This window comes from Gracilinanus agilis, chromosome 2, assembly GCF_016433145.1.
Source record: "Gracilinanus agilis isolate LMUSP501 chromosome 2, AgileGrace, whole genome shotgun sequence".
NCBI classification, from domain to species: Eukaryota; Metazoa; Chordata; class Mammalia; order Didelphimorphia; family Didelphidae; genus Gracilinanus; species Gracilinanus agilis.
Genome location: NC_058131.1, coordinates 452,579,619 through 452,601,073, shown reverse-complemented (window position 1 = coordinate 452,601,073; position 21,455 = coordinate 452,579,619). Strand labels below are relative to the sequence as shown.

Here is a 21,455-nt window from a genome sequence, read left to right as displayed (position 1 = left end):
GTGGTTGATTTTGTTCTGTTTTAATCATTTTAGGAGGAGACAAAAATAGGAGGGCAGTGATTATACTGGGTAAGAAAGTAAGAGGAAGGAGAGGGAAATCATTTTTACATAATAGAAGTCAACAAGAGAAAAGTATATAGTCATTGAAGGATAAAGAAAGATTAAAAACAATTACACATACATATACACACAGATATTTTGGTATAGAAATATGCTAAAATCAAGAGGGAAAGAAGAGAAGGACAAGGAAAAGGAGAAGTAGAGAAAGGTTTAAAAGGGAGGGTTGGCAATGGAATAGTCATAAGAGAAACTAGAATATTGGAGTGTGTGAGGTAAATATTTAGGCAAACCCTAACTCAGCCCATCCTTGAAAGCCTCAACATAGGAGTTACAGAGTCACCTGGCATGTATGACAGCCTGACGAGGGGTGGGATGAAGGGGTGGGAGAGTTATCCCCTGGAGTCCCAGAGTCAGCTTCTCTTGAACTAACTGGCTTCCTGGGCTGGCTCTGCTCTCTTATCTCATATAAGGGGTAAAAAGGGGTTTTAGTTAGGTGGATATTAAAAGGTTTGGTGGCCAGGGAATTGAAGAATTATCAATCCCCAATTAAAGAATAACCTCAAGTTGAAATGACCTTTATGGAAGTGTATTTACAAATGAGGAGAGGAAGAGAAAATAAGAAAACCAGAAAGAGGATAAGATAGGACAAGTAACCTAACACACTAGGTAATTTGCTCTGGTCCCCTAGTTTAACCCAAGCAGATCTAATTAGTCCTCAGTTGAGTAAGGCCCATCCTTGAGTCCTAGGCAGGATTAGCCAGAGGGCCAGAGGGCTGGGGGGGGCCCTGGAGGTGAATGAAGTCACAGAGTCTCTTTTGAAAGAACAATTCCTTTAGAGAAGTCCAGGAAGATTTAGTCTTTACACTCACCATGTGTAATTCTAAGGGAAAGATTTAAGAACAGTCTCACCAAGGTCTCAGGATCTCAGGTCCAGCGCTCCTTCAGGTCCAAGTCACAAACAAGAAGAGTAGTTGAACTCACTGAACTCTCTTTTAAAGGGTCTGCTTTTTCATCATTTCCTGTGCCTTCCTCTTAGATTATGTGTCCAATCACAACAGACACTTTTCTTAGGAATGCCCAGGAGGCAGTCAGTAAATTTTGATTATCACTCACTCTAGCAAACATGGGTCACAGACCTCCCAACTTGTGAATTAAGTGGAGTTGTTTACATTTTTGGTGATTAGATTTGAGAATGGGCAAGGTACATTTAATCTCATTATCACACTTACTGGGCCATCTAACAGACAGCAGCTTGGAGGCTGGCCAAAATGGAGGATTGGATCTTTACCTAAAGTTGGAAAGGCTAAAAACCCTTTTTTCTATCTTTCTCTCTTTCACTAATATGTATAGTTAGAAAATCTTGAAACCTTTTGAACATTTCCCAGAATTCCTTTTGATCTCTCCACCATGTTGCATGGTCATGTTTTGTATATAGTTTGTTGTTAACACTTCCTCTTTCTCTTTCTTCCCCATGCATGTGGGGCTGAGGAAGGTGGATTTTTGCTCTATCTTTTTTATGTTAGTTATTATTAATAAATCTTATTAAATATAATAATTAGAATATTGGATATTAATTTTGAAACTCACATTATGGCTTACCACATAGGGATAGAATTCTAAAAATTTTTAAGTCTTTGAGAAAAGAAGAGAGCAGAGATAAATTTTGCAAGTTAGTTTTCTCCTGCTGCTGCTTCTCATGTCCATCTGCTTGATCCAGCATTCCTTACTGCTACTCCGCCCACTGCTGCTGCTATTGCTGCTGCTGCTGCTGCTGCTGCCCAGTATAATGCAAGGATGCAACGCCTGCAACCTCCACTTGCTGAGACCAGACCCATCACAACAGCCTGCCATTCCAAGCCGATTTTTTCCACAGAGGGTGACATATAAAAAATCTTTCCACCCACCTTCCCCCCCCCCCCCACTCCCAATGTAGTTTTTCCAGCCTATCCTAGCCATTTCAGAAGGGGAACACCATATGGAAACAGGAAAAAAATACAACACGCTATTCAGCTCCACCCCCTTCTAGTTTTGAAGCAGATTTAAAAAAAAAAAAACTGACTTTGGGCTCCTACTGAAGACTGCTACTGAAGTTTTTTTTTTTTTCAAAAGGAGGGCAAAAAGCCCAACTCTGTAGATTTTAAGTCAGAGTTTTGGGGAATATGTCTTTGATTTTTTTTCCTTTTTTTCTCCTGACCCAAACCATCAGGGGTAGCCAGTCCTTCATATGCAAATACGTTATTGTTCTATCTCAAAGTTTTGCCCTTTTTGTTTACTCTAAATAAAATCCATTCAGCTTTTTTTTTTTTTTTTTTTTTTGAGGAATAATGCTTTTAAAAAGCATAGCTCACAGGGGCAGCTGGGTGGCTCAGTGGATTGATAAGCAGGCTTAGAGATGAGATGTCCTAGGTTCAAATCTGGCCTCAGACACTTCCTAGCTGTGTGACCCTGGACAAGTCACTTGACTTGACCCCCATTTCCTAGCCCTTAACACTTTTCTGCGTTTAAGCCAATTGGCTCCAAGACAGAAGGTAAGGGTTTAAAAAAAAAGCATAGCTCATTTTCCTGCCCAACTTTAACAGCTTCCATTTCCACAGAGCCTTATCAAGCTCATGCAGCTTATAGCTTTAGAATGTCTTTTCTTACTTCTGATCCTGTTGTTTTTTTTTTTTATGCTGATTAAATATCTTGCAGTTAAGAGCTTGACTAATCTTAAGATTCATAGGGGAGATTCATCTTCCTACACCCCCTCACTATTTTGGCCTGCCCAGCCTCTGCAACTTACCTATTAGGGGGGGTCATCCACCCTATGCCCAGTGCATGTATGAGGAACTTCAGAGCTGTGATAAAAGAAATGCAAATGTATGAAAATACGGGAGGGGGGAAGGAACTTTAAATGAGATCTGGAGGTTTATTGATGTTAACCTTTTGATTTTTGCTTCCCCTCAGAATAGAGAAAAAGTCTATTAGAATTGGAAAAAAGGATTTTTGATTTCACTACCTGTATGCAGTCATTGCTTATTTTATTTTTCTGATTGTTGTTTTAAGGTTTAATTTCTTTTTAAGTTTATATATATTAATCTAATCAATATCCTTCTGTTATACTGAATCATTTTAGGCTACTATGTTTTGCCTATTAGATATATTCTGTTACATTATTTTTTTATTTGTACCTTTCCCCTATGACTGTAATGAAGAACATATCATTGTAAAAGCCGAAAAAACACCTTGCTCAAAATTTTTTTTAAGTGGAAAAACTATAACTCCTTATGTATGCTAGCTTTGCCACCAGATCCATCAAGGTCACATGTTGCCTATATGGCCTTTTTGTTCCTTTTTGCATTTGTTAATTGTCACATAGATGATGATGGATGGACACCATCAAAACTGGTTACAATTGTATACAACTTTTGGAGAATTAAATGACTTAAGAATTTAAGTTGCTTTTAGGGGGTCTTCATAAATGATTTTAGATTTTAGATAACTTCTGAAATGATATTATATATATAATATACACATATATTATATATATATATGCACCCCCAAATCCCTCTGCCCTGCACCCCTTTCCACATTCCCTGAATTGCAAATAATAAAAGCCATTCAGTCAGATAGCATTCCAGAGTGCCTGAGAGACAACGAGGGAGAGGGGAACCACAGCTTGATCTGGATGCCTTGATTTTGAAGCTGGACCACCCGCTGTGAAATTAACTGACCTGGGGGAGGTTTGTGTGAACCCCATCCTTATTGAGAATCGGATTGGGGTACCACATACCTCACTTATAGGGAAGCCTCATCCCCAACTCCCATGGGGAGGCACGATCATCCAGGTCACTCAGTTTTGGGGTGACACTCACTTAAAATCTCCCAGTGTATATTTGGCCCCAGGGGAGAGCTGGAAGAGAAACTCACTACATAGACTCTCTCTCTCCCTTCAATCAAAGATTTGTTACTGGCTCCTTTATTCTTATAGTAAATAATGAAGAAATAAACAACTTAAAATTTAGAATCGGTCAAATAAAATGTAATATTCTATGAAACAGCAAGCAAAATTAAGGTAAAATCAATATTGAAAACAAAAAAAATAGAAGAGTGCTTAAGGCAGTGATGGTCAACCTTTTAGAGACCCTGTGCCATGCCCTGTCCCCCAGAGACAGAGTGCTGCACCCCTTACCCCCTCCCCCACCTTTACCCCAGACAAGGGTGGGAGAAAAGGGAGGGGAGTGCTCCACTCAGGAGAGTGTGTAAGCACTTCTACTGAGCTGCTGGATAGAGGGGCAGGGAACTGTGGTGGAGAGAGGGAAGGGAGCAGCTCTACCGAAGTCCCTCTGCTTTTCTAGTAACTAACTCTGTGGGTGACAGCAGGCATGCCCATAGAGACATCTCTGTGTGCCATCTTTGGCACGCACGCCATATATTCACTATCATAGGCTTAAGATATATACTATAAAAAATAAATGGCATGGAAAATGTCAAGGAAAAAGACTCTGATGGAACAATTTGAAAACTATGAACAACAACAAAAGCCTACATGCTATCTTTTGGAAATTATAATCTATTATATTTCAACTCAGGAATACCTGAATTCAAATGTAGCTTCAGATACTTACTAGCTAAATGTATGTCTAGTATGTCACTGAACCTTTTGGTCTCACTTTACTCATTTGAAAATGGGGATAATAATAGCACCTACTTCCCAGGGTTCTTGTGAGGTTAAAAAGGAGATGATATTTCTAAAATGCTTAGCATAGTGCCTGGTACATAGCAGGTGTTACATAAATACTAGTTATTATTATAAATGAAAAATGCTCAGATGTATTAGAACCAGAGGCAGAGGGTAAAATATAAGAAGAATCTAACAATTGCTTCCAGAAAAAATAACAACTTGAAAAGGTTTTAGGTTTTTCTAGGTTTTAACCAAAGGTCAGACCTTCTGGGTCAAAGAGAAATACTTCAAGCAACCACAAAGAAAGAACTCAAGTACTATAATCCCCCTCCCCCCACAAATCACAATCAGAACCACACAAAAGTTGAAAATTTTCCATATGAAGAAGAAAAGAGCTTGAAATAGAAAGGTTCCAAAAGGCAAAAGATAAAAGCTTATAATAAAAAATAAACTAATCAGCAAAATGAGCATAATCCAATAAGGAGAAAAAATGTACCTTTTATGAAACAGAATTTCCAAATATTCCTGATGAAAAGTCCAGAACTGAGTATATGCTTTGAAAAACAAATGCAGTAACAAATCTACCTACAGATTCAGGGTCCAGTCCATTCAGTTAAATTTTGGTAATACATGAGTTGGGGAGGACCCAAATGATTATAAATGTAATCCAAGGTAAACTACTGATACTTACTTCCCTTGCAGACTAAAAAGGAAATTGTTAGGGGTTGGTTTAATATTGTTCATATTTGACATTGGAACAAAATGAAGCACTTATAAATCACTGAGGAGTTAACCAAAGGAGGTTTATTTTGCCAAGCACAAGAAAATTCAGGAAAAATTCACTGGAACTTAGCTTTTTTTGGATGTAAAGTCCCTGTCACCATATAAAAACTCATCTGGTCAGCTGGGCAGGGGATAATGACTTGAATGGCCATCAGAAATACACCAAATCAGAAGGGTCCTGAATCTATGTGAAAGGACTTCTTTTATATACCCTAAGATGGCCAGGAATCTATTTCAGAGGAAGAAGAGGTTAATCAAGGCCTAGGAATGGCTTTGTTCTCTTTCAGGGAAAACCAGTCTCTGTTTTTGGAAATGATAACCACTGGCCCTACCATAGAACCTCAGAGGCTTATCAGATTTTGGGTTGGGAGAGCTTATTCCTCATTTGGATATGTTGATGGCTCCCATTTACTGAATTATTCACAAATGTATTTCTTTCAAGTTGGGATACCATCAAGCTATGTCTGTGGAATATTTAGGCTGTCCAGCAATTTCTTATGTTCTTAGAGGACTTAAGTTTCCATTTAAGTAGAACATTTGGAAGGCACCAAATCAGGGCAAGATTAAGACATTATTAGATTTCTGGTGCTCTGGTTAACTAGTGGGAAGAGTTTTTCTTTTTAAAGGTAGGGGAGAGATAAAACTTTTTTTCTTATCATGGAAAATGAAGTGCTTTGAAATGACCATTTGTAATACTACATCTGAAAAATAGTTGCTTGGCTTCTCTTGGGCCCTAGTTGGTACTGAATAAATGACAGGTTCATTCTATTACCTTTTACTCAGAATTGCTCTTTATGAGCTGAGTTCAATGTTTCATCACAAGTTTCATCATCATGAGTTTCATCAACAAGATGAAAGTTTCCATTTTTAGATGGAAATAGTATATTCAAGATTGTGTTCAACTGGACCTCTCAGGTATTAGTACTCCTCATGAGGTTGCAACTATGCTAGATGTTTAATCTCAGCCCCAATGCTTTGTCTCCTCAGTTATAGAACCCTGACCACAAGGACATAATTCTTGAGTAATGTTGTTTGCTCTCATTATAGCTGACGCTTATTTAGCATATGGGATTTCAGTGTGAATTAATCTGTACAATGCTATCCATTATCAAGGAATATGTTTCTTCCTCAGGACTTCCTATAACATTGCCTCTGATTACAATTCTTCTTGTCACTGTCACATTTTCTGGTATTTATACCTTCCATAGATCATGTAGCTGGTATTGTAGAACACTGGGACAGGATTGTAAAAGAAAAGCTTTGTCATCACATCTTGGTTATAGGGAAAGGAGAGTAGGGATCTCTACTTTGGTAGTTTCTCAGATTAAACTTTCAGGAGGAATTGTTTAACCTGACTAGAATGGATTACACCTGGACATAGTCCCAATTTACATTTGAGCCTTTCCTTATTCCATCTTCTATGGGGTCACCAGGGCCTTGACATTTCTGTCTACTTCTACAAAGGTTTCTCTTTAACCCTGAGAAATTGTTCATGTACTCCTTTCTTTTCCCTGGGAATAGTTTTGGATAAACAAGGGGGTGTTAACTAGTGGGAAGAGTTTTTCTTTTTAAAGGTAGGGGAGAGAGAAAACTTTTTTTCTTATCATGGAAAATGATAATTTGTTTGGAAAAAAATCAAGGCGAGCCTTTAGCTGAGTTGGTTGTGCATCCTTGGATAAAAGTGAAAGAGAATCTTATCTAGCATCACAGGAGGGGATAACCTCTCATTAGAGGCTTCATAAGGATAAACATTTGGCACTATCCCTCTGATGTGACTCCTTAGAGAGATTTTGGCTAGTGGTTTGCGGAAACAGTGTGAATGGGTGAGTCCTGGAATCAATTTAGGCTTCAGGATTGGTTGCATGCATTGTTTGCAAAATTTAACATCCTTTTAGTGATCTTACTTTACATGACTTGTAATGGGATTAGGTGATAATATGGGACTTAACCGTTGCTTCTTGTGTTGTTCCTGGCCATCAAGATTGTTTTTAGCCTTAGAAGACTTACTAGCTGATCCCAGCATTGTTTCCCTACTTTTTTCCCCTTTCCCAGTAATGTTTTATAGTATTTTCCCCAATTACATGTAGAAACAATTTTTAACATTTATTTTCTGACATTTTATCACCCAAATTCTCTATTCCCCTCACCCCAAGACAGCAAGAAATCTGATAAAGATTATACATGTACTATCATGTAATACATATTTCCATATCTGTCATATTGTGAAAAGATATTACACATACAAGAAAAAAACTCATGAAGGAAAAATGATATGCTTTGACCTGCATGCAGACTCCATCACTTTTTTCTATGGCAGTGGACAGCTTTTTTCATCTTGAGTCCTTTGGAGTTGTCTTGTATCCTTGCATTGCTGATAGCATCCTACAATATTGCTGTTAAGGTGTATAATGTTCTTTTGGCTCTTCTCACTTCACTTTATATCAGTTCATATAAGTCTTCCCAAGTTTTTCTGAAAATTTTCTATTTGTCATTTCTTATGGCACTTGTATTCTAATAATAATCTTGTATTCCATTATAATCATATACCACAACTTGCTCACCCATTTTCTAATTGATGGACATTCCCTCAGTATTCAATTCTTTGCCATTACAAATAGATCTCTTCCCTCTTTCTTTGATCTCTTTGGGAAATAGACCTAATAGTGGTACTGCTGGATCAAAGGACATTCAGAATTTTATTGCCCTTTTGGGCATAGTTCCAAATGGCTCTCCAGAATGATTATATCAGTTCACAATTCCACCAACATACATAAGGTATAATACACCAAATAAGTGTATTAATGTCCAAATTTTCCCACATTCCCTCCAACATTTATCATTTTCCCCTTTTAGTTACATTAGCCTATCTGAAGGGTAGGAGGTAGTATCCTAAGAGTTGATTTAATTTGCCTTTCTCTAATCAATAGTCGTTTGGTGCATTTTTTCATGATTGTAGTTTTAATTTCTTCATCTGAGAACTGCCTGTTTATATCCTTTGACCATTTATCAACTGAGGAATGGCTGGTATTCTTATAAATTTGACTCAGTTCCCTATATTTAAGAAATGAGGTCTTTGTCAGAGAGAGACCCTTGTTCTAAAATTTTTTTCTAGTTTTTTGTTTCTTTTCTTATCTTGGTTTTATTTGTGCAAAAACCTTTCAGTTTAATATAATTAAAATTATCATTTTATAATCTCATAATGCTTTCTATCTCATTCCTTTATCCATCAGGTAGACTATTTCATGCTCCTCTGATTTGCTTATTGTATCACCCTTTATCTCTAAATCATATACCCATTTTGACTTTATCTTGGTATATATATATATATAGGCTATTAAGATTAAGATGACTAATAGGCAGTTAAAGATGTGAGAGTAGAAGACACCTAGAGAGGTTAGGTCTGGACAAATAGGTCTGAGAGTCATCTATCTACATAAAGATGTTAACTGAAATTATGGGAAATGATGATATCACTAATTGAAATGGTAGAGGGAGAAAAGAATAGTGTCCAGGACAGAGGAACTCCTAAAGTTAGAAGGTGTGCTGGGTGAAGATACAGCTAAGGAGCCAGTAGAGGAGTCATATAGGTAGGAGGGGAACCAGGAGAAAGCAGAATCATTTGTTTGTATAAATCTAGCCAGGTTTCTCTGAATATGAATTCACATTTTTGTCATTTCTTACATTTTAGTAATTATATTAATATATCATAATTTGTTCAGCTATTCTCCAATTGATGAGGATTGTTACCACAAGAAAAAGTGCCACTATAAATATATATATATTTTTAAACCCTTACCTTCTGTCTTGGAGTAAATACTGTATATTGGCTCCAAAGCAGAAGAGTGGTAAGGGTAGGCAATGGGGGTCAAGTGACTTGCCCAGGGTCACACAGCTGGGAAGTGTCTGAGGCCAGATTTGAACCTAGGACCTCCCGTCTCTAGGCCTGGTTCTCAATCCACTGAGCTACCCAGCTGCCCCTATAAATATTTTTTAATTAAGAATATTTCCCATATTCTTAGAACTCTTTGGGGTATATGCCTAACAGTGGATGCAAGAGGACAATTAGGTAACTTTTTAGATTGCTTTCCAGAATGTTTGGATCAAGTCAAATCTCTATCAGTAGTATATTAGTTTGCCTGTTCTCTCACTGCTCTTCCAATAACTGTCATGTTCCTTACCAATCTAATGGGTGTGAGGCTGGAACAGTTAAGTCTTCAATTTGCAGTTCTTTTTAATAGAAGTCTGTTAGACACTAGAAATAATTTTTCTCATATAATTTTCACCTTCAGAATGTGATTAAAACAAACAGCATGCTCTAAATGACTTGACTGCCACTATTTTAAAAATTATTTAACATTTTAAACCTTTGAAAATGCTTTTTATTAAGAGCTTAACTTATAAATGCTTCATAAACATTTCAGTAAATAGGGAAAAGCTTTAGTAATTTCAAGGTTTTTTGTTTTTGTTTTTTGTTTTTTAATTTTTTAAACCCTTAACTTCTGTGTATTGACTTATAGGTGGAAGATTGGTAAGGGTAGGCAATGGGGGTCAAGTGACTTGCCCAGGGTCACACAGCTGGGAAGTGTCTGAGGCCAGATTTGAACCTAGGATCTCCTGTCTCTAGGCCTGGCTCTCAATTCACTGAGCTACCCAGCTGCCCCCTTTGTTTTTGTTTTTTGAAAGAGATGTGAAGAAACAGTCCAATGTGATCAGTTGCCCCAAATCCCATATCAAACATGGTGCTATGTCGGAATTGGATAGGATTTCATACATTACAAGAGCTGTATTCTTGACGTGGCAGAAATGTTGTCAAGCTGTTGAACAAGGCATTTGGGGCATCATAGATAATCAGAAGTGTCTCCTCCACAAGAGAAATCAGTTGAGGGACAGGTTGTGCAGGTGTTCCGAGCTACCTCAAAAAGGCAGCACCCGAATGCTTTGCAAAACAAGAAGGTGGGGTAGGGTGTGCCTCCGCTGAATTCACCTGGTATTTACTTCCTTGTCTTCTATCCCCAGGGCCAGGCCACCTCGTCACAGTTCCTTCCATTTTTCTTTCCCCAATGTCAGGATCCCTCTCCCGCTCGGCCCACCTTCCTTCGCCTTTCCCGGACGGTTTTGTAGGTAGGCATTGGGATGCCCACAGGAGCCAGGGCAGGTCCTGGCGGGTCCTCAAGCTTCCGAGGCTGAGGGAAGTTGTTGTGGCTCGCCTGGGCCTCTGGGTGGCGCTCAAACCGTGTGCCTGAAGCGCTGGCCGGGCCGGCGGGCGGGTGGGAGAGGGATACAAACACGGATATACACACACATACACACACGGTCCTGGGGCGGACGAGGGGCGGGTGGCTCCGTGATCAGGTCCACGAGCGGAGAGCGCGGTGAGGTCGGGGGAGGCCAGGGCCGGAGGCGAAATCCAAAGCCTCTACCCCGCGCGAGGGCTCGCTGTTTCCGAGCTTTGGCCTGGTGCAGTCGAGGCGGCCAGCGGCGAGCAGGGAGGAAGAAGAGGGCGGGCACGCTCGGGCTGGTGGCGACCGTGGCGGCACCCGACAAAGAGCGGGGCTCCAGCTTTCAGGTACCAGCCAGAGCTGGGCCCGCATCCTAGGCTGGGAGGCTAGGAGGTGGGGAGGATCTGCTGACCGCTGCGGCCAGAGAGCCAGCCCAGACCTCTCTCTCGGCGGCCAGCTGATCAGGCCCCAAGGCCGCTGTACCCCATCCCCCATCCCCCCATACACACACCTTTCTCGGTTAGCGTCCCATCCTCGCTGACCTCCGACTCAGAGCAGTTCGTCTGCTTGGGACTAGGCTGGAACCGGGAGCGGTCGGCGGCCGAGAGGAGAGGGGAGCTCAGGCAGTGGGGGTGGGGTTGTGCGGGAGTCCTGGAGGAGAGCTGGGAGCAGGGGAACTTTAGCCAGGAAGGGTGCACCGGCCCAGGAAGGAGAGAGGGGAGCTCAGGCTGGGAGATATGCTGGGAACCAGAGAGGTCGGAGGAGAGCACACGCAGGAAGGAGTACGGGGGACCGGCGGTGAGGCTTGGAGGCCAGAACTCTGAGTGCTTGGAGGCTGGTGGACAGAGTTGAGGTGGGGGTGGGGGAATTTTGTATGTGTGTTCACAGTGTGCCTTGAGAACCGAGGAATGTGCAGAGAGCCTGAAGGAGAGAAGAGGGTGCAGAAAGCCTGAAAGACAGAGGAGGGTGCAGGGAGCCTGGAGAAGAGAAGAGGGTGCAGGGTTCCTGAAGGGCCGAGGAGCCTGCAGGGAGCCTAGAGGACCGAGGGGGCTGCAGGGGCCTTAAAGGACCGAGGGGAGCGCACGCAGGAAAGGGAATGAAGGGACACCTAGAGCTCGGAGCGCTGGTAGGGAATAGAGCGGGGTGGAGCGGGCCGGAAGAGCCGGCAGCGCACACCGACTGAGGTTGGTGCGGGTAGTGGAGAGAGGCTGGCGAGGGGAGAGGGCGTAACTTATTCCGGGGGCCTTCGGGCTCGACCTCGGTGCTGACTCCATCTTCTCGTTTATCTACCGGGTAGGCGGCGCCGCACGCGGGGAGAGACGGACGAGGATCGCACGGGCTCCATGTTGGGAAGCTCAGCCGCCGCTGCCCCTCGTAGATAGCCGGAGTCCGAGCCTTGTACAGTCTGGGCAGCGCCAGGAGGGGTCCCAGCCCCGAGCGATGATGGAGGCTCCGGCCCGGCCCACAGGGGACATCCTGAGGCGGAATCCACAGCACGACTACGAACTGGTCCAGCGGGTGGGCAGCGGCACCTATGGGGACGTCTACAAGGTGAGGAACGCGAGATTTAACGCCACATTCATTTGGGGCCAAAATCTTGTCACTTAACAAAATGCGTGATTTTTCATTGTTGCATCCTGTGAAAGATGTGTTTGTGTGTGAGAGTTTTGTGTGTATGGATGACTTTTCATTCCTGGGAAGAAGACAACCCAGGATTTCACTGACCAACCATCCAGTTCCTAGGATCCACAATATCTTTATCAGTGATTTTCTTTGTGGGCTAGTTTATACTCAATGAAGTAGGTTTCCATTGTTTTCCTGTGAAGTTGACATTAAAAGAATATGCTGCTTGCTTGCTTGGAGGTCTTCTGCATGGGCTAGGAAACTCAGTCAGATGTTTACATTCCTTTGTAATTCAAGAAGTTGGTTGGTTTTGTGTAGAATAACTGGTTCTAATTTATATATATTTATGTGTGTGTGTGTGTGTGTATATGTATACATACACATGCCAAGTTTTAACCCTGTACATTCTGAAATTAAGAGGGACAGGTGACAGACTTGTGTAAAATTAAAGTGAATGATGGTAGTATATTAAAGAATATATCCTTTGTACTAAGTTGGAATAGAACTTTGGTCGAAAACTGGGCATTAATGACTTATTGATGTTGCTGGAAAGGCATGGAAAGGCAAAAACACAATTTCTGCTCTTAAGGATCTTATATTCTAATTCTGTTTCTTATTGGTGCCCTGACAAGCCCAAAGGACTTGTTAAGAGTCAATTGCTGTTTTGTTAAAACAGTGAAAACATCCTCTCTGTTTTTTGCTTTGCTTTTTTTGGCGGTCTGGTTAGTGTTTAACAGTTGATATTTGTATCATCACCCCTAAGTTTCTTCTGCTCAGGATAGAGTTAATTTTTAGCCTTCTGTATGATCTTCAATTGAAAAAATGGGTACATTCATATTCGTTATCTTCTTTTTTAAAATTTGAAATACAATTAGTCTTAGTGATTTATCTCTGGATTATCCATTCTTTTTAGAACTGCATTTAATTTTTAGAATTTCAGAGTCACATACTTATTTGCATATTTTGGGGCATAGAGCAATGCAAACCAATTCTTTTTATTACTATTTAATTTTGAATGTTTATCTTTATCTCCAAAAGTATCTTTCTCATAATCCTTTTTCTCTTTTGTGTTTGTCTCTTTCCTTATTTCTTGAAATATCTAGCACTTAATGCCAGAAGATGTGCCTCTAAATATTATGGGCTTGGTTTATTCCAGGGAAAGCAAGGCTTTAAATTTAAAGTAGAATAGATAGGTTATAGGTAGAAGAGAAAAAACAGCTAGTTAGTCAATAGCTCTTCTCTATCTATTCCTCTACTTCTCACCTTTTATATCCTCCCTTCCCTGTCCTCCCTTTACCTAATGTGAATTGAGGAAATAGTTACTATATCACTCTCCTCCCTTACTTGTCTCTCTTCTTTTCATATCTCCACATTCTTTCTTTCTGAGGGATGCAAATAGTTTGGTCTTTAAAAAAAATTATTGAAGGAAATACAAAATGTTTCAGTTCTTTCCTTTTCTATCTTTCTACCTTTTATAGCCACTGTAGACAAAAAGGAAGAAGTGTCCAAGTTTCAACCAAAGATTATTGTGTAACTTAAGACAGATTTTATTTTAATTATCTTAGTAAAAGGAGATGAGAATTCCACAGGTTAATAAAAGTAGATGACAGTAAGCATCTCCTTTCCTAATAGAGTATACTGTAATGTGTGTGTGTATATATATAAAACACAGTATAATATTACAGCACTTTTAGAAGGAAAATGCCAAAGAGAAGTTGAAATAAGTACATTTATTTCCCTCCTTTATTTGCATAATTAAATAGTATGCAAAATTACATTACACGGACTTAATAAATATTTGCTTTAGTTATGGGAAACCAATTATTGGAATATAGTTTGTTCCATTACAAGTATAAGAGAGAAATTTTCTCCCTTGTACATTAGAAATCAGAGGAGATGATTCCTCTAAAAATAGATAGTATTGTTTTAATGTTTGGTGGCTTTTATTAATTCAGCAGTTTGTAAAAGGAAATCTTTCTTTTCACTTATTCAATATTAGCTATGTCCTCTGGATATAAATTCTATTCCTCATATAAAAAAAAGTTAATCTTCTGAATAGCCTTGAAATATTCTTTTTTGTGGATAAGATTATAAAATCCATGTATTGAGAACTTATGTAAAAATATGGTGAATGTATATATTTTGATTTTTTTTAATATAACAGATGTATTTAGTAGAAAGAGCAATGAATTTGGATTCAGGGAATTTACAGGAGTTACCACATTGAAGGAGTTACAAGTTTTCCAAAATTTCTGTACTTTATGAACAATAGAAAAAGTTGTGAGCAGGAGCAGAAAACAAAAAAGGGCAGAGAGAAAAAAAAAGAGAAGGGAAAAATGTGAGAAGTAAAAAAGATTGTACTTTAAAATTGGCAAATTATTTCTGTAAGTTTTATAAATTTTATCAGTTTTGAATAGAAATTAGGCACATCTTTGCATTTGGGAGCTCTTGTTCTGGCACTTCAAGATCAGTTAACAGCCAGTGTACTGATATTTGACAGAGCCAGGTTACAGTAGGCAAATGCAAACCAGCAGGGAATTTGTAGCACACCAGCATTTTTACTTAAGGTGGAGGTTGATTTCAGGTTATTACTCAGCCTACTCCCGGAGTGCCCCATTGACTTCATGGGTAGATTAGTGGCCTTCCCCGAATGGCCTGGAATTGGTATATTTTGCTGTGACCAAAGATCCTCCAGCACAGTTCTAGGATACTTTTAGGACCTAGTGAAATAGACCCGGTGATCTACAAATTGCGTAGGGAAGACTGTTGTAAAGAGTCAGGATAAGATATTTGTTGCCAACTACTCTAATCTTTTTCTAGAAAGCATTGGGTATCTGAATATACATTCTGTGACAGGTGTCAGTTGTCAATCCATAGCATCACATTGTAGTAGCCTGCTCCATCACTTAAGCCAGTTAAAGGATTCTTGATTTTAAGAGGACAGGAGTTTGAAAGGAGTAACAGTGAGATTTTCAAAGATAGATTTTGAGGGTAGAAAGAAAACAGAGTAGCCAGCAATGCTTTAGGTAGTAACAACTAGTTGAGTTTTAACTCTTGAAATTGACTTTTACTAAACAATTCTGACATTTTATGTCCCAAGAGGAAAACTTATTATTCTATTCTTTTTTTGGTAGACCTTGTAATAAATCAGCTATCAGTACAGTATCCAGCATATAATAATCACATTTTCATTGATTCTTGGAGTAAATGTTGACTTGGAGTCCAGAGACCTGGGTTTGAAATCTGGCATTGCTACTTAATGAATGACTTGGGAAAGTCAGTTAATATTTTAGAACTTCAGTTTTCTCCTATATAAAATGAAGATAATATTCCTAATACTCTTGGATTGAATGAAATAATTTCTGTCAAGAAGAATTTAAACACTAAAGTGTTATACAACTGTACTACCAATTATATAGCTATGGCGATGCACTTAGAATATGAGGGGTTGTGGGGAAAGATTTGGAAAAAGATTAAGGAAAAGATTCAAGTGCCTCTGTTTACTTACTTTGTTGGGCTACCTGCGCTGTCTCAGTTCCAACTAAATTTAAAAACTTGAAGGAATTAAGGATGTATGGCTCTTGCTTCTATTCTTAAATTTCATGGACTAGTTTTGGAATACATCAGTTGATATATCACAGGCCACTTATTTATTATAATTATTTATTACATATTTATTATAATTTTTAATTAGGTTAGGTTTAACCTCTTGATTGTGGCTTACTAATCCTATCTTTAAAGATCAGTCTCAATCCATTATTTAAGCATGTCTTGTAGAAGTAATATTCTCTGCTTCTATTATATTAGAGCAACTATTTACTATTAATTGCAAGTGCTGGTAAAGTCTGAAGGATGTGTAATTGTTCTAAGTTTGAGGAGAACTTAGAAAGTAAGCATAAATATTTTAAATACATAACGTTCTCTTAAGTCTGATGTATTATGATTCTACTTTCTGGTTCTGACTTTTTTCATAGTTAGGTAAGATAGTTTTGTGGTGTGGTAACTTTAGTTTTTCTTGGTAAATTTTTCTTGACAAAGCAAAATTCTGTTCATAATAAAAAATAATTTAAAATATAGTTGTAAAAATTAGGAAGAATGTTGAACTTTACAGAAAGAATTTTTTTAACATTCATTTTCTAAAATTTTGAATTCCAGATTCTCTTCCTTCTGCCCTCCCTTCTTCCCTTCCAGAATCAATAAGCAATTTTGTATAGGTTATACATGTGGGATATTGCAAAATACATTTCCATGTTAGTCAAGTGGAAGAAGACACATATTAAAAAAAAACAGGAAGAAAATAAAATGGAAAATAGCATGTGTCAGTTCATGTAAGTCTTTCTAGGTTTTTCTGAAATCATCCTGCTTATTGTTTGTCATAGCATAATAGTATTTCATTATAATCACATGCCACAACTTGTTCAACTATTCCCCAATTTCTGGACATCCCCATAATTTCTAATTCTTTGGTACCACAAAAAGAACTGTCACATTTTTGTACAAATAGGCCTTTTCCACTTTTAAAAATTTTCTTTGGAATACAGACTTAGTAATGGTATTGCTAGATCAAATGTTATACACAGTTTTAAAGCTTTTGGCTTTAAAAGTTCCCAGTTGCTCTTTGGAATGGTTGTATCAGTTCTCAATTCCACCAACAATGCATCAGTGCCCCAATTTCCCCACATTTTCAACATTTATTATTTTCATTTTCTGTCATATTAGCTAATCCAATAGCTAGTACCCACAGAGTTGTTTTAATTTGCATTTCTCTAATCAATAATGATGTAGATAATTTTTCATCTGAAAACTGCTTGTTCACATTCTTTGCCCATTTATCAACAGGGTGTATAAATGGAGATTTTGAATCTTGCACTGCATCCCCCATAAGTCCCTTAGTATTTCCCAAAATTCCCTTTAATCTCTCCTGCGCCTCCATGTTTGCATGGTCACGTTATTGTTTTATAGTTGGCTGTAACTCCTCCCTCTTCCTCTTTTGCTCTCGGGAGTTTTTTTGGTATTTTATTATTAATAAAAATTTATAAATATAGTATTTAGTATTTTGCATATTAATTTTAATTTTAATCTCTACATAGAAAATGAATTATATTCTTATAAATTTGACTTAGTTCTTTATATATTTAAAATGAGGCCTTTATCAGAGACACTTGCCATAAAATATTTTCCCCCCATTTTCTTCTTTTCTTCTAATCTTGGTTGCATTGGTTTTATTTGCAAAGTCTTTTAATATGATCAAATTATCCATTTTATATCTCATAATGCTCTCTATCTCTGGTTTGGTCCTAAATTCTTCCTTTATCTCTGGTTTGGTCCTAAATTCTTCCATGATCCCCTAATTTGGTTATGGTACCATCTTTGCTAATATTTTATTAAAAAATTTTGCATCAATATTTATTAAGGATATTTGTCTTTAATGTTCTTTTTCTTTTTTCACTCTTCCTGGTTGAGATATTAGCACCATATTTGGGCCATAAAAGGAATTTGGCAGGATTCCTTCTTTGCTTATCTCTCCAAATAATTCATACAAGTATTAGAATTAATTGTTCTTTAAATGTTTGATAGAATTCATTTGTGAATCCATCTGGTCTTGGGAATATTTTCTTAGGGAGTTCATTGTTCAGTTTCTTTTTCTGAGATGCAGTTACTTAAGTATTCTATTTCTTCTTTTGTTAATTTGAACAATTTATATTTTAGTAAATGTTCATCCATTTTGCTTACATTGCCAGATTAATTGACATATAATTGAGCAAAATAGCTCCTGATAATTGGTTTAGTTTACTCTTTATTGGTAATAAATTCATTTTTCATTTTTATACTGATAATTTGATTTTTTTAATAAAGTCAAATTAACCAATGGTTTTATCCATTTTATTTTTTCTAAACCTGCTTATTTATTAGTTTAATGATTTTCTTTCAGTTTTATTAATCTCTCCTTTGACTTTCAAAATTTCCATTTTGGTGTTTAATTGAGAATTTAAAATTTGTTCTTTTTCTAGTTCTTTTTTTGTTGCATGCCCAATTCATTGATCTTTTCTTTCTCTATTTTATTGGCATAAGGATTTAGAAATATAATTTTCCTCCATTGCACTGCTTTGGCTGCTTCCCATAAATTTTGGTGAGCTGGCTCATTGTTGTCATTCTCTTTAATTAAATTATTGTTTATTTCCATGATTTGTTCTTTGACCCACTCATTCTTGAGGATTAGATTATTTAGTTTCCAATTAATTTTAGGGAGCAGAGCTAAGTTGCCAGCTTAGTAGCAGTGAAAGCTCGTACTGCTCCAAGAATGCTCTCAAACCAATTCATTTTTAATCTAACTTTCCATGGCCCTTGGTCAAATGTGATTTTTTATGGTCTGAAAAGAATGCATTTAGTATTTCTGCCTTTCTGCATTTGGTTATGGTATTTTTTTTTTTTTTGCCCTATTAGGTAGTCATTTTTTTATGTAAATGCTATATACCACTGGGAAAAAAGGTATATTTCTTTCTATTTCCCATTCAATTTTCTCCAGAGATGATCATATCTAACTTTTTAAAAATTCTATTAACTTCCTTAACTTCCTCCTTGCTTACTTTATGCTAGATTTATCTAGTACTGAGAGAGGAAAATAGAGGTTCCCCAACTAGTATAGTTTTACTCTTTTAACTTCTTTCAAGATTTGGATGCTGTACCATTTTGTGTGTATGTTTAGCATAATTATTACTTTATTGGCTATGGTACTTTTATCAAGATGTAGTTTATCACTTTTTTTTTTAACATTTATTAATATTCATTTTTAACATGGTTACATGATTCATGCTCCTCCTTTCCCCTTCACCGCCCCCTCCCCCCCCCTGCACTCCCCCCACCCATGGCCGATGCGCATTTCCACTAGTTTTGTCATGTGTCCTTGATCAAGACCAATTTCCAAATTGTTGGTGGTTGCATTGGTGTGGTAGTTTCGAGTCCACACCCTCAATCATGTCCACCCCGACCCATGCGTTCAAGCAGTTGTTTTTCTTATATGTTTCCTCTCCTGCAGTCCTTCCTCTGAATGTGGGTAGCGTCTTTACCATAAATCCCTCAGAATTGTCCTGGATCATTGTATTGCTGCTGGTACAGAGGTCCATTACATTCAATTTTACCACAGTATATCAGTCTCTGTGTACAGAGTTCTTTTGGCTCTGCTCCTTTCGCTCTGCATCTGTTCCCGGAGGTCTCTCCAGTTCGCCTGGAACTCCTCCAGTTTATTATTCCTTTTAGCACAATAGTATTCCATCACCTGCATATACCACAGTTTGTTCAGCCATTCCCCAATTGAAGGACATACCCTCCTTTTCCAATTTGTTGCCACCACAAAAAGGGCAGCTATGAATATTTTCGTACAAGTCTGTTTATCTATGATCTCTTTGGGGTACAAACCCAGCAATGGTAAGGCTGGATCAAAGGGCAGGCATTCTTTTATAGCCCTTTGAGCATGATTCCAAATTGCCAGCCAGAATGGCTGGATCAGTTCACAGCTCCACCAGCAATGCATTAATGTCCCAATTTTGCCACATCCCCTCCAACATTCATTACTCTCCCCTTCTTTCATTTTAGCCAATCTGCTAGGTGTGAGGTGATACCTCAGAGTTGTTTTGACTTGCATTTCTCTAATTATTAGAGATTTGGAACACTTTCTCATGTGCTTATTGATACTTTTGATTTCTTTACCTGAAAATTGCCTATTCATGTCTCTTGCTCATTTATCAATTGGGGAATGGCTTGATTTTTTACACAATTGCTTTAACTCCTTGTATATTTGAGTAATTAGACCCCTGTCAGAGATTTTCGTTATAAAGATTTTTTCCCAATTTGTTGTTTCCCTTCTGATTTTGACTACATTGTTTTTGTTTGTACAAAAACTTTTTAGTTTAATATAATCAAAACCATTTAATTTACATTTTGTAATTTTCTCTAACTCTTGCTTGGTTTTAAAGTCTTTCCTTTCCCAGAGATCTGACAAGTATACTATTCTGTGTTCACTTAGCTTGTTTATAGTTTCCCTCTTTATATTCAAGTCGTTCACCCATTCTGAATTTATCTTGGGGTAGGGTGTGAGATGTTGATCTAGACCTAATCTCTCCCATATTGTTTTCCAAATTTCCCAGCAGTTTTTGTCAAATAGTGGATTCATGTCCCAAAAGATAGGCTCTTTGGGTTTATCATACACTGTCTTGCTGATGTCATTTACCCCAAGTCTATTCCATTGATCCTCCTCTCTCTCTCTTAGTCAGTACCATATTGTTTTGATGACTGCTGCTTTATAGTATAGTTTAATATCTGGTACTGCTAGGCCCCCTTCCTTCACATTTTTTTTCATTATTTCCCTTGATATTCTTGATCTTTTGTTATTCCAAATGAAATTTGTTATAGTTTTTTCTAATTCAGTAAAGAAGTTTTTTGGTAGTTTGATAGGTATGGCACTAAATAGGTAAATTAATTGGGGTAGAATTGTCATTTTTATTATGTTAGCTCGTCCTACCCATGAGCAATCAATGGCTTTCTAATTGTTTAGATCCAGTTTTATTTGTTTGGAAAGTGTTTTGTAGTTGTTTTCATATAATTGCTGTGTTTGTTTTGGTAGGTATATTCCTAAGTATTTTATATTGTCTAGGGTGATTTTGAATGGTGTTTCTCTTTCTACTTCTTGCTGCTCTAGTGTGTTGGAAATGTATAGAAATGCTGATGATTTAATATGTGCATTTATTTTGTATCCTGCAACTTTGCTAAAGTTGTTGATTATTTCTACATGCTTCTTAGTTGATTCTCTAGATTTTTTAAGTAGACCATCATATCATCTGCAAAGAGTGATAGCTTAGTCTCCTCCTTGCCCACTTTGATACCTTCAATTTCTTTTACTTCTCTAATTGCAACTGCTAGTGTTTCTAGTACAATGTTAAATAATAGAGGTGATAATGGGCATCCTTGTTTTACTCCTGATCTTATTGGGAAGGCTTCTAATTTATCCCCATTGCATATGATGTTTGTTGATGGTTTTAGGTATATACTGTTTATTATTTTTAAGAAAGGTCCTTCTATTCCTATACTTTTCAGTGTTTTCAATAGGAATG

The 21,455-nt window shown here is 37.9% G+C and overlaps 1 protein-coding gene across 1 annotated transcript in view; it reads left to right on the top strand.

The window, feature by feature from the left end:
* The first annotated feature begins 11,001 nt into the window (after window positions 1-11,001).
* MAP4K5 (mitogen-activated protein kinase kinase kinase kinase 5) overlaps window positions 11,002-21,455 on the top strand; it is a 232,703-nt gene continuing 222,249 nt past the window's right edge. The window contains exons 1-2 of the mRNA XM_044664786.1: window positions 11,002-11,072; window positions 12,023-12,276. Of these exons, the coding sequence (XP_044520721.1) occupies window positions 12,166-12,276 (111 nt within the window). The 5' untranslated portion in view covers window positions 11,002-11,072; window positions 12,023-12,165. The remainder of the gene's footprint in view (window positions 11,073-12,022; window positions 12,277-21,455) is intronic.